This window comes from Thalassophryne amazonica, chromosome 14 (genome assembly GCF_902500255.1).
Source record: "Thalassophryne amazonica chromosome 14, fThaAma1.1, whole genome shotgun sequence".
NCBI lineage: Eukaryota > Metazoa > Chordata > Actinopteri > Batrachoidiformes > Batrachoididae > Thalassophryne > Thalassophryne amazonica.
In genome coordinates, this window is record NC_047116.1 from 93,539,715 (window position 1) to 93,553,521 (window position 13,807).

Here is a 13,807-nt window from a genome sequence, read left to right on the forward strand (position 1 = left end):
TCAACTGCCACTAACTAAACTACGAGAGGTGACTGAGAAGTTCTGAGCCTGACCCAGCTAAAGTATGGCGTGGTTCTCCAACATTTCTCGAGAATGTGCCATTTTGACTCACTGAGTGCAATGTTGACAAATGCTGGTTTCTCAGAATGTAAAAGCTGATGAACCACGCCCGACTTTTTAGCTGGGTCAGGCTCAGAACTTATCAACCGCCCCTCATACAGATGCTTCCAGTCCAATGATGTTCACGGTCACATTTGACTGTTGATTTTGTCACTAATCTGCACCTATTCAGGGCTTTGATGCTAATACTGGTAGTTTTTCCAATAGATTATGAACTTCCTGATGATGTGGTATCTGAGAGGGGTCCTCAGTTCATGTCCAGGACCTGGAGAACTTTTATGGGCAAGTCAGGAGTCACAGTTTGATGACTGCAATGTGGAAACTGGAGAGGACCAATAAGGAATTAGAGAGGTTTCTATGCACCTACAGTGAAAACTAATCTCAACATCATGACATAAATGATATAAAAAGGTATAAAACCTGAAATGATGGTGTGCTTAATTAATTACACATCACTTTTACATCCACTTTTCTTGAACCAAGTCAGAGGATGAATACATGAGCATTCCCAGGTCACTGAATACATCTTCAGTTATTAAGGACTACAAACAGTAAATCTTTCTGGAGGAGGTTTTTCACAAAAAAACTGAGTGACTAGTGAGGAAAGCCACCAAGACAAACCTGATGAAGTTATCGGCTTGTGTGGCTGCAAGAGAAAATATAACGCAATACTAAATACATTTGGCTGTATGAGCCTTGTGTTCTTTATCATTTTTAGTTGTTTAATTCATTATTAAGATCCTATTGTCTTACAATTTGTACATGTTCAATAGAGCCCCCCTATCAATCAGTCACGCACGCTAACGTGCACAAAGTGTTTTGTAAATCAGTTCAGGGGTGTTATTATGTTCCACAAACAGCGTTTTCAGTTTTTGAAGTGTCTATTTCTCGTTAGCTTTTACATAATATATGACAAAGAGGTTATATTTACACACAAACGGAACAGTTTACACCTAGCCAGCAGCATGTGACGTCACCATGCTAACATGCGCTAAATGGCTTGTAAATCCTTCCAGAGGTGTTATCAGGTTACAAAAACAGTGTTTTCAGTTTTAGAAGTGTTTATTTCTCGTTAGCTTTTACATAATATATGACAAAGAGGTTATATTTACACACATTTTCATTTTGCATGACCAGTTATTCAGCTTCATGATGAAGTGGTGCAGAGGAGGATTTCCTGAAGAAGAATCCTTGAAAATTCACCTACAGTTTGCCAGTAGGCCCCAATGTGATCCAAGCCTGGATGTGATTTGTTTTGCTATATCCTCCTGATGACCAGAACATATATATAGAGGGTCTCAAAAAAAAATGGACCCAAAAGTACTCTGAAATATGTATACCAGGAAATGGTTTGACCGGGAAATAATGGTGTTTTTCTCATTTCAGGAACCCTAAAGTTTGTTCTGCAAGACATTAAAGTCCAGGAAGTGATGATGCAGAATTCAAAACTTTGCACTCCTGCATACGTCTGATGGTTTCATTTGATTCATTTTGTGGAAGGAAAATACAAACATGCTGTTACTGTCCAAATACTTGTGGACCTGACTGTAAATGTGGTCGACTTTTCTTCCTGGTCTCTCTGGGTGTTGAAGAGGATTTTACCAGGTTCATGTGAAAATATACAATAAAATGCTATTTACAAAAGGAGTATTTGTGCCGAATTCTTGTGCCGGGATTTGAGGAAGAAACCTCAAATGTGTGTGTGTGTGTGTGTGTGTGTGTGTGTGAGTGTGAACCCAGCAATATTTGCTAACTGAAAGTAAAATTCACTTGAGACAAATTCTTTTGTAACTGGAAAAACTCCCTCTGTTGATGTCGTCTATTTGCTTAATAGAACAAATTCATGCAGGAGAAAAATGACCCAAATATAATCAAACTTTGAGCGTCAGTTTGAATCTTTGGTGTGTAGTTCTGAGCCAAGTCAGAACTCGGTGTCTGATTTTTTTCAGGATCAGCCCGTATATGATCGGGTTGAGAACAGGTGGAAACACAATAAACTGTACCGCCATTAAGTTCTTGACATTCTGAGAAACAAACGTTGATCCGTACCTGGAGTACATGTGGTCAAAAAGCAAAGCAGCTGTGACATTGAGCAAACATAACAAATGTGGAACACATGTCTGCGTGAACTTTCTCCTGGTCTCTGTGCACTTTAACGCTGATTTTACCAGCGGCACATACGAGCAGACAATAAAGAGAATGTGGCCCAGATAGAAGGAAATAGCAATCAATCCAACAATGTTGTTCAGTGTCGTTGAGCCGCACGCAAGTTTAACAACCGCCCAGTTTTCACAGTAGAGTTTGTCTATGTGAGCGCCACACAGTGTCAGTGAGGATGTCAGAGTCACCACACAAAGCTCCACACACAGAGGTACACACCAGCACAACGCCACGAGGATGGAGGTCCTCTGCACCGACATCAGGGCGCCATACTGCAGCGGCCGACATATAGCCACGTATCTGTCGTACGCCATCACAACGAGAACGGAAAAATCAATGATGGCATATGAGTATATGATAAAGTACTGCACAAAGCACCCCACGTAAGATATGATGGGAGTATCAGACAACAGATCAAAGGCAAATTTGGGGTAAAATCCTGCAGTGCCATAAAGCGCGTTGATGCACAGATTACACAACAAGATGTACATGGGTTCATGCAGGCTTTTATCCAGAGTTATGGTTACGATCAGACACATATTGACCATGATAATTAACAAATAGCATAATAACGTCAGACAGAAAAGGACGGCTTTGTGGTGAACTGTCACACTGAACCCAGATAAAAAAAATACACCCACATTGGACATGTTGCTCATTTCATAATCTACTGAAATTCACCAACACTGTAAGAAGACTGTTGCAAAACAGTATGTCTGCACGTGTCAACAGCTGCTTGTCCAACTGAGCTGCCGATTTATAACAGCATGTTGTAAAAGGTGATTCTACTGCACGTGATCCACACCGCTGCTGAAGGAGGGGTGGCAACGCCCGGGGAGTCATGCTGCATTAGTGGCGTTCCACATATGGTGGGAAAAAACAAAACAAAACCATTGTGCTGGCGTGCTGGGGGGTTATGGCACATACTCAACACTGTCTCACGGCAGTTACTGATGACATCACATAAGGTGATTTAAATAAGTAAGTTTATTCATGTAGCACTTTTTCAGATAAAAATCACAAAGTGCTTCACATTAGAACAGAAGAACACAGAAATTAAAAACAGCAGAAATATAAAACTAGGTAAAAGCCAGGTTATACAAACAGGTCCTGAGCTTCACTTTAAAAGTTTCAACAGAGTCCATAGAGCGTAGGTCCAAAGGCAGTGCATTCCACAATTTAGGTGCCACAACCTCAGTTAATTTATTTTCATTTCTATTGTGCAAAATCACAAAAAAAGCTGCCTCAAAGTGCTTCACACAATTAAGGTCTAACTTTACCAAACACCAGAGTAAACATACAGGCAACAGTGGTAAGAAAAACTCCCTCTGATGATTTGAGGAAGAAACCTCAAGCAGACCAGACTCAGAGGGGTGACCCACTGCTTGTAGTGCAGCAGCTAAATCCAGCAAATGGTGATACAAGCATCAAATTCAGCACAAATATTCCTTAGACTTACTCTTTTGAATAAACTATTGAGTTCAGTTTTAGAAGTCTTTTATTCTCATTAGCTTTTACATAATATATGACAAAGAGGTTATATTTACACACAAATGGAACAGAGTTTACACCTAGCCAGCAGCATGTGACGTCACCATGCTAACGCAAGCTAATTGGCTTGTAAATCCTTCTAGAGGTGTTATCAGGTTACAAAAACAGTGTTTTCAGTTTTAGAAGTCTTTTATTCTCATTAGCTTTTACATAATATATGACAAAGAGGTTATATTTACACACAAACGGAACAGAGTTTACACCTAGCCAGCAGCATGTGACGTCACCACGCTAACGTGCACTAAATGGCTTGTAAATCCTTCTAGAGGTGTTATCAGGTTACAAAAACAGTGTTTTCAGTTTTAGAAGTCTTTTATTCTCATTAGCTTTTACATAATATATGAGAAAGGTGTTATATCTAACCAGGGCGCCTAATGGCGACTTCTGCTCCTACTGGCAATTAGGATAGGTTAAATGCAGTAGACACATTTCATTGTGCAGGGAACATGTTCTTCTGTGCATATGACAATAAAATGTCTTTGAATCCGTGAAAAATGAAGCCAAGTTAGCAGCTAGTGACACCAGGAAGTGATGTCACCATGCTAATATCCGCGAGATCATGCAATAAAATTATGTACAGAATGTGACTTTTTAACCTCTTAAAATACCTCTTACAATAGGTCAAGGTTAGCCATCTTCAATCTTGTCCAAAGTCTGTGTCCCAAGAATGTTCCCTGTCAATTTGAAGACTGTGGCAGTAATACAACTGGACTTATGCTGAGGACAGACGGAAGGACAGACGGAAGGACAGACGGACGCCAGGTCTTCACAATACCTGATGGCCATATGTTGGCCTCGGGTAAAAATGTGTGCACTGTGCAAGTTTTTCATTTTGCATGACCAGATATTCAGCTTCATGACGAAGTGGTACAGAGGAGGATTTCCTGAAGAAGAATCCTTGAAAGTTCACCTATAGTTTGCCAGTAGGCCCCAATGTGATCCAAGCCTGGATGTGAGAGCTGACCTGCATCTCTTTAAATACAGTTTTGTCTATCTATGATTGAATGTCATGACCCCCCCAGCAGTCTAAGTTTATGCTGCTATAGACTTAGACTGCTGGGGGGTTCCCATGATGCACTGAGTGTTTCTTTCTCTTTTGCTCTGTATGCACCACTCTGCATTTAATCATTAGTGATTGATCTCTGCTCCACTCCACAGCATGTCTTTTTCCTGGTTCTCTCCCTCAGCCCCAACCAGTCCCAGCAGAAGACTGCCCCTCCCTGAGCCTGGTTCTGCTGGAGGTTTCTTCCTGTTAAAAGGGAGTTTTTCCTTCCCACTGTCGCCAAGTGCTTGCTCACAGGGGGTCGTTTTGACAGTTGGGGTTTTTCTGTAATTATTGTATGGCTTTGCCTTGCAATATGAAGTGCCTTGGGGCAACTGCTTGTTGTGATTTTGCGCTATATAAATGAAATTGATTTGATTTGATTTGAATGTTACGGAGTCAGTGGTGGGCACAGCTAACCAAAAAGTTAGCTTCAATAACCATTAATCAGATAACTGAAAAGTTATCTTTTATGACGGTAAATCGATAAACTACTAAAAATGAATAAATAAAAAATAAAACCCCAAACACTGTCATCATCTTTAAAAAGCAGTAAAACAGAAGTCACAGTTTATCAAATCAAATCAATTTTTATTTAAAATCACAACAAAGAGTTGCCCCAAGGCGCTTTATTCTTATCTTATTATTTATCTTGGTATTAGATACACTGTCATTGTCATGAACTAAAAAGCTGCTGCTTTTTTCACACGCTTTGAACCCTGCGGCTTAAACAACCAAAATACATCCATTAATGCATTGATTGGCAGAATAAAATACATGTAGTAAATATAAATTCTTACCTGTTAGTTTCAGTGGGATTCATCTGAATAAATAATCCACATAAAGCTTCTTTTTTTAAATGTAAAACAATGTCTAAGCGTGAAGAAAAGTCCCTCCCTCTGTACACACAGCTGCGCCGTGAGAGCTCCTCTCCCCCACCGAATCTTGGCGATTAAATTACAGCCACAAAGAAATAAAATAATTTTAAAACTAGTCTGTTTTGTTTTTGTGTCGAGTGGACAAGTCACTGTAACGTCCAAAGTGAACCTGAACTACACTACCCACAATGCTCCCTGTGTCAACCGGCCGATCACATTTTGCGCTTAATGATGATGTCATCAGCAAGTGACAGGCAGCCAGTCTGTTTCAAACATACAACAAACGGACTAAAATGTTTGATTTTAGGGTTTACAAACGTTTTTAACCGTTAAACTTCACCAGCAAAAAAATGTTATCGGACTGAAAGTTATCGGAACTAAATTTATCGGAAGATAATTGGTCCGATGATGGTTTTATAACTTATCTGAAAAGCTAATCCAACAGCAAAAACATTAGCTTCAATAATTATCTACTATTGGATTAGCTGAACTGTGCCCACCACTGTATGGAGTTATGGGGTAAAAACAGCAAAAATGGTGACGAAAGTCATTTTCAGTTTGTACAGGGGTCAAAAGGTAAAGTGGTATCATGCTTAGTTATCGTGCTACAAGGTAACATATGTCACATGTCACAGAATCCAATGGACATTGACCTTGTTTGACCTTTGGAGACCAAGCATTCAACACAGTCAAAACTATTCCGTTTTATTAATCCTTTTAGCTAAACCAATAATTTGCATCACTTTTTACCAAAATTTAAGGAACTTTAACTTTTGACCCCTGTACAAACTGAAACTAACCTTTGTCACCATTTTTGCTGTTCTTACCCCATAACTCCTGAACATTTAGTAATAGATAGTCCAAACTATACCTTTTTGGAATCGTTATGTTCAGACAAATAATGTAGTGTAGTTTTCGATTTGATTGGAGCATTTTTAATTTTGAGCCCTGTGTAATTCTTCAATTGACCCCAACCTGCCCGCCTATTGAAAATTCAAGTGACTTGTCATGTTTTTTCAAAAGCATAATGTCTAAGGAGTATTTGTACCGAATTTGGTGCTTGTATCACCATTTGCAGGATTGTTTCAGTTATCTGCTGCACTGTTGGGCCATGCTACTGACACAATTGACAAAACAATTTACGAAACGAATATACAGTAAGTTTTGCCGGTGCACAGGACGGGAGGGTTGCAAATACACAGTCTCCTCTGGTGTTCAGCCGTGACCTGGGCACAACCAACAGGCCCCGGTCTGCTTGTAACATACGGGTGTAAAGGTTTACAGTCGTAAATAGCCGTTTTAAAACTCAATTTACGACCGTAAAATCCAGCATTAACGTCCGCACATCATCAGACACAACAGGGTTATTCCCTAATTAACTGAGCAGGTGAGGTTAATCATTCGTTTATTATATCGCTGTTTTTGTAGCTGCACTGACATTTTGCACATCCACTTCAAGCTCGTTTGCTGTTAATTCCGGAGAATGTTCCTCTTCATCGCTCATAATTTTTTGGTTGCTTTTTGTTTTAATTTTGCTTTTAAATTTCTTGTTTAACGAGGGAAATGTTGTGTGTGGCCTTGGTTCCTGCTGGGTCCTGCATAAAACACGCAAATTTACAGTGTCATCTGAATGTGAAGCTGCTGACGGTTTTGGTAGTCAGACCTGTTTGCGTCACCTCCATATAGAACTTGCTAACAGATGATCCGGTCGTTAGCTGGTACGCTTACAAGCTGTGTGTTTTTTCCGATGCTGTTTAGATATTTATGGAATATGTTCATGTCCAACTTGGTTTTTCTAATCTACAAAATGTAAAACATGCACTCTGCACAATTTCTCCAGTCACAGCCACAGAAGCCTAAATCTTTTTCTGGGTTGTTTGGGTGTCTTTCCTCCAGGGCCGGCCCAAGCCTTTATGGGGCCTTAAGCAGAATTTCATTTGGGGGGCCCCCCTACCATCACCTCAGCACCAGATGCCTCATTATTCCATAGGCTACACTGTTATGTGTGTAACGTACCCACAATCATTAGCATTATTTGTAATTATCTCACATCATACAGGTGTCATTCTTGTTTTTAACCTTAAAGGGGTAGCAAACTCAAAAATATGTTTTAATTAACTTCTACTTACAGAGTGATGTATAAGTATGGCTCATTAATTTGAAAGTAACATCTGCAGGCAGGAGACTGCATTTATAGTAAACACGTTAAATAGTTTAATTTCTTTCAGATGTGCAATGGTGTGCAAAATGTTCAATATCCAAATACAAAATAGAATCAAATGATATTCACATTATCTTACAGAAAAATAAAGTTGTAATCAAAATTAAATACTTAAATAATAAATACAATACTTAATCTCCAAAATGAACACAGAAATCCACAACATAACAGCAAAGTGTGTGCATAGCAACGCACAAACATTGCACCAAATTAATCTGAGGAGTTGATCTGCCCTACTGTTTAAGGAAGACTATCAAATGGCTTCGCCAAAATCCGGTCCACAACATTCAAATTGTCTGCCATTACGTGCAGCTTGCTACCTTGCTAGCTCGCTAGCTGGGACTGGCGCGAGGCTCGTGTGAAGTTTGTCCGCCTGTGAGCGCTTTGTGACGGTGGAGGAGCTCAGCAGCACCCGCTGCTCGGTAGGAACAGAAACTGCGATAGAAGTCAGAAAGAGTGATAGAGGTCAGTCTCCAAACACAAGCAGCTACAAAAAAAAAAAACACCAGAAATAGAAGCTCGATTTGTCGCTAGTCATTTTTAACAAAGAAAACGTCGCTAAGAGGATTAGGAAAGTCTCCGGTTCAACTCAACACAGAATGAAAATTAAAAAATGCTCCCACGGCTGTTTACACCAAAAGATCACTGATTCGCTCATTTCGCTGTCAATCAAAAAGGGATTCAGCCTGAGACAGATCATCCAATCATCATGCAGAAGCTGAGCGTCCGGGCCCGCCGAGGCCAGCCCACTGCCCCATAGACCCCCAGACACGCTGAGCGTCCGATGGGCGGGACAAAGCCCAGCATTTATCCAATGACTCGTCTCGTTTCGCTGCGTGCTTTGTGTCGCTACACTGTTTAAAGCACTGTGAAGCTGCGGGTTTGAGTGAGAGGAAAGCCGCGTCGTTACCAGTAAGAAGCTGATTCTGAACAAAAGTTGAGCGTGTTGTAGCGCACATTTAGTCAATCACATGTACACACAACAGTATATATTTGATCACTTATTTTTTTGACATTTTAGAGCAATCGCCTCTGACTTTAATACACCTAAAGCACTTTACACTAAACGAACGGAGCATTTCGCAAATAATAACAAAAATTGTAATATTGGACATGCAAACCTAACTTTGTCTTGTTTTTTCTCGTCTTCCAACTTCTTCTTTTTTCTTTTCTCCGCTCCAGAGGGATCATTTCTTTTCTGAGACATGACTTACACTCACTTCATTCCTCACAATTAGTCATCGACCTCCTGACCCAAGCGGTGTATCTACATTTGCCCAACGGTGGCAGCAGCCAACAGGAGGCATCAATTAACCTAGTATTGGTATTTTGTCAAAATGAATTTATTTTTTTCGGGTGTAATACAATTTCGTTTAAATTATTCAATATTATTTTAATTGAATGTATATATTTACTTTTTATCACAACGTCTCGGTGCTCTCGGGGCCCCCTGGTGGCGTGGAGGCCCTAAGCCACCGCGTAGTTGTCGTATGCCTTGGACCGGCTCTGCTTTCCTCAGTTGTCTCCTTCTTGCATAGTCACTCAGTTTTTGAGAACTGTCTACTCCAGATTTACCAAAGAGTGCCAAACAGTTTGTATTTCTTCATAATTGATGTAAATAAAGTCCAAGACATTCAGTGGCAGCTTCACCACCAGAGAGCCTCAACCACAAGAGACTCCAAGCTGTCACTGATGTTAAAGGGGGCGACACACAGTATTAAGAACAGGGGATGTAAACTTTTGATCAGGTTCATTTGGGTAGTTTCTCTTGTCATTATGCTTTAAAGAGACTAAACACAGTTGTTTAACAATAGATGGATTGACACAACCACTAACCATGAGGGAAAAAAGTTTTGTGTTATCATTCATATTCTCTGAAAAAGGCCAAAAAAAAAAAAAAAAAAAAAAATTCTGCCAGAGTATTTAAACTTTTGAGCACCACTATAACTCTGAGTAACTGAATAATAACTGTTCAATTATGTCTTCATCCTGTAGAAGGGGGAGGAGTTATGCAGCCTGATTGCCACAGGTAGGAAAGATCTCCTGTGGCGTTCTGTGGAGCACCTCAGTGGTCTGTAGCTGAAGGTGCTCTAGTCAGTGTGGCATGCAGAGGGTGGGAGGTGTTGTCCTGGATGCTGAGTAGTTTCCTCAACATCCTCCTCTCTGACACCTCCACCTGTTCACATATTCACATATTCAGTGACTTGGAAATGTTCATGTATCCATCCACTCACTTGTCTTAAGAAAACTTGCTGGAAAAGTGATGATTTCTATTAAGAATAATCCGTTTTAGTTTGACCCATTACGTATGGGCCGTGAAAATGGAGAGACTACATATATAAATGTAGAGGTGGAAAACTGTTGTGAAAGTGTAGTGACACGGACCCACAACAGGGGGCGCAAATGAACGGTCAATAGATGAGCCAAAAAGTAACAATTTAATGTTGTGAAATGTGCACAACGAACATACAGACAATCTCAGAATATGATTACAGTCAAAGTACAAAGGTGACGTGTGGGCAGGCTCGAGGATAGAAGACGTCTGTCCTGAGAAGGGCCGGAACCACACGATTTCCACCACCACCGAACCTGGTGAATACTGGAGCCGTCAAGTCCCGAATTCCCAGGTGATCACCGTCCCCGACTGTCGGATCTGGTACTGCTGGCGAGAACAAAGACAGTCAAGTGTGGGTGTGTGTACACCCAGTAACAACAACGGTGGGAATGCCACCTCCACCTCTCACTCAATATGTGATGAGTACCGCAGTGATTCCTCAGGGAAAAGAGTGCTGTCCTGCACTCACTCAGCTTCCACAGAAAGAGGAACCGGTACTCCTGCAAACACTCACAATATACAGATATATTGTAACACAAAACGGCTGAGGATATTACCTTCAATGAAGTACGATATCTCGGCGATGAGGTGGAGATGACGTCTGGGTTTTATGGAGTGAGATGATGAAGAATGAGTGACAGCTGTCAGGAAGTAATGAGTAACAGCTGTCACTCCCGGCTGTGTCCGTGGCGGCAGCGCCCTCTCGTGCCTGAAGCCCGCACTTCAGGCAGGGCGCCCTCTGGTGGTGGGCCAGCAGTACCTCCTCTTCTGGCGGCCCACACAACAGAAAACCTCGGCTTCAGGTAGTAAAAGTCCCAACATGTATTGTTTCTACCTGTGCACCGAAAACACGTGACATCACTGATTCACTCGTCCACTTGCCTGAAGAGCTGAACTAATTGAAATCAGCTGGTTTAGAGGGTGGATGGAACAAATCTGTAGCAGGATCTTTACCCTGCACTGGTTAATGGTCAAATGGACTTGCTGTTGGCTAAGGACATGGATTCCAGTTACCAGAGTGCCGTTGTCATTGATGAAAGGTTCACTGGCCTTCACTCTGCAGATGGTGCTGTGATCTTGTGGAATAAATGGACATCCTGGTTGCAGTACTTGAGAAGCTGAGTAAGGAGTTGGCATCACTGGACTTGTGAGTGATCAAGACTAAGATCTAGACATTCAAATACTTCTTGGACACAGGTATCACTTGTTTCTGTTTCTGGTGAAAAATGTGAAACGTCTTGAGAGATTCACTTATGTCGGCAGACATTCACATCTCTGGGAGCTTGAGAGATGTCTTGAAAGACCTTATGATGTCACTAAACACAGGTCTTTGTCAATGCTGATATTTTTGCAGGAGAATGAAGTTCCAAGTCTTGCATGTCCTGGACGTGGTCGCTAACCAGTGACCTAAGGTGATGACTACATGTCTTTGGTATTAGGTCACTTTGGAGGATTCTTGGGTACCACCGAACTTACTGTGTCAAATGAGCAATTCAGGTGAGATGTACTACTTGCATTGGAAATGAATGTCAGTTATGACACTACAGCCTTGTGGTGCCTTCCACTGAGCATGTTCCATCTTGCAAGTGTTTCATTGCAGAGGACTCAACCACTGGACAAGGCCAAGAGGAATCTTACGTATCATGTACATGCAGCAGATAGATAACTACTTTCAGGGGAAGGCGGTGGACCACTGCTCTTTCTGGATGGCTGCTGATCAGAATGAAGGGTGGGGAGGTGATGGTCTAGTCATTAAGCAGTGGGCTTGAGACCAGAGGATCCTGGAAAATCACGAAGGTCCCTTGGGCATAATCCCTAAGATGCTCCCAGTGCTTTGAGTGTCTTTTGAGTGACATTTGTATGTGTGGGTAAATGTGAGGCATCATTGTAAATCGCTTTGAGCTTCTGATTCAGATGGAAAAGCGTGATATAAACACAATCTTACAGTCTTACATTTCTGTAAGGGGGTGAGTGTAGCAAGTCACAGTGCAAGGATATGCTGCCAGACCTGATCTAACCTGAGGGCATGTGTGTTGCACAATTCATTTAAGGACACATTTATTTATTAGGGGAGGTGATGGTCTAGTGGTTAAGGCGTTGGACTTGAGACCAGAAGCTCCTTGGTTCAAATCCCAGCGTGACTGGAAAATCACTAAGGGCCCTTGGGCAAGGTCTTTAATCCCCTATTGCTCCTGGTGTGTAGTGGGCGCCTTGCGTGGCAGCACCCTGACATTGTGGTGAATGTGAGGCATTATTTGTAAAGCGGTTTGAGCATCTTATTCAGATGGAAAAGCGCTATATAAATGCAGCCCATTTACCATTTATTTCTTACCTCTGCCAATGAAGTTGGCAGAGGTAATGTTATCACCCTTGTTTGTATCCCTAAGCTTCACTAATAGACCCCAAATTTAGATAAAGTTGAGGCAGAGACCTGTTCCATTACTAACAAACTGAATTTAAAAGGACAGGAAGCATAGTGCCATACTATGCCATACAAAAGGTAAAATAAAGGTATCTTAAGTCTGGACTTCAAAGTCTCTACAGAATCTGACTGTTTTATTGATGCAGGGAGATCATTCCACAGAACAGGGGCATGATAAGAGAAAACTCTGTGACCTGCACACTTTTTATTTACCCTATGGACACAAAGTAGTCCTGCACCCTGAGAACGCAGAGCCCGGGCCGGTACTATCAAGTACTTTAATTATTTACACACGTTCCAGTTGTTTGTGGCTGGCCTGCATGTGCGCACACGTTGTTGTGAAGACAAACGACATCTCTCACTTGTTGTCAAGACAACCAGATGTCGCCCCTACAAGTGCTGTGGACGTGAGCAAAGGGCTGGCTGCGCTTGGTCTCATACCTGCTGTTTGTCACGTCATCGTGAATGTTTCATTTTGATTTCAGGGGGAGGTGATGGTCTAGTGGTTAAGGTGCTGAGCTTGAGTCCAGAAGATCATGGGTTCAAATCCCCACCTGACTGGAAAATCACTAAGGGCCCTTGGGCAAGGCCTTTAATCCCCTAGTTGCTCCTGGTGTGTGGTGAGCGCCTTGTATGGCAGCACCCTGGCATCGGGGTGAATGTGAGGCATAATTGTAAAGCGCGTTGAGTGTCTGATACAGATGGAAAAGCGCTATATAAATGCAGTCCATTTGCCATTTACCATGATTTCGATTAAAGTGTTGAAGTCGGCGTTCGTTTTTCTTTCGTTAGTGTCGGTTGTGTTTCATTCCTTTTTGCGCTCTTGATTCGCAGGCTTTTTGGTGCTGGGGAAGGTGCAGGATTATTCGTCCACCTTTTTTCAACGATTTGTGACTTTTTGACTTTCTATCCTTCGTTCAGCTATCACTGTGTGCCGCATCACCGGGTCCTTAACATTGAAAAGTCCTTTTGATCTATGTTTTTTATTATATTTGATCTTATGAAAAGCCACTTCCAACAGGACTTTGACCTTGAAAATTGTTCCAAGGTAAAAATTTGTGGAATTGGAAGCTAGCAT

At 41.6% G+C, this 13,807-nt stretch overlaps 1 protein-coding gene across 1 annotated transcript; it reads right to left on the reverse strand.

Moving 5' to 3' along the window:
• Positions 1-1,991: 1,991 nt before the first annotated feature.
• On the reverse strand, positions 1,992-2,945 carry LOC117524331 (olfactory receptor 63-like). The gene has a single exon (XM_034186091.1). The coding sequence runs from the start codon at positions 2,937-2,939 to the stop codon at positions 1,992-1,994; it is 948 nt and encodes a 315-aa protein (XP_034041982.1). The 5' UTR covers positions 2,940-2,945.
• Positions 2,946-13,807: the final 10,862 nt, after the last annotated feature.

Excerpts from the sequence above, each read along its gene's own strand:
- LOC117524331 (XM_034186091.1), bottom strand. The coding sequence starts at position 2,939 with ATGAGCAACATGTCCAATGTGGGTGTATTTTTTTTATCTGGGTTCAGT.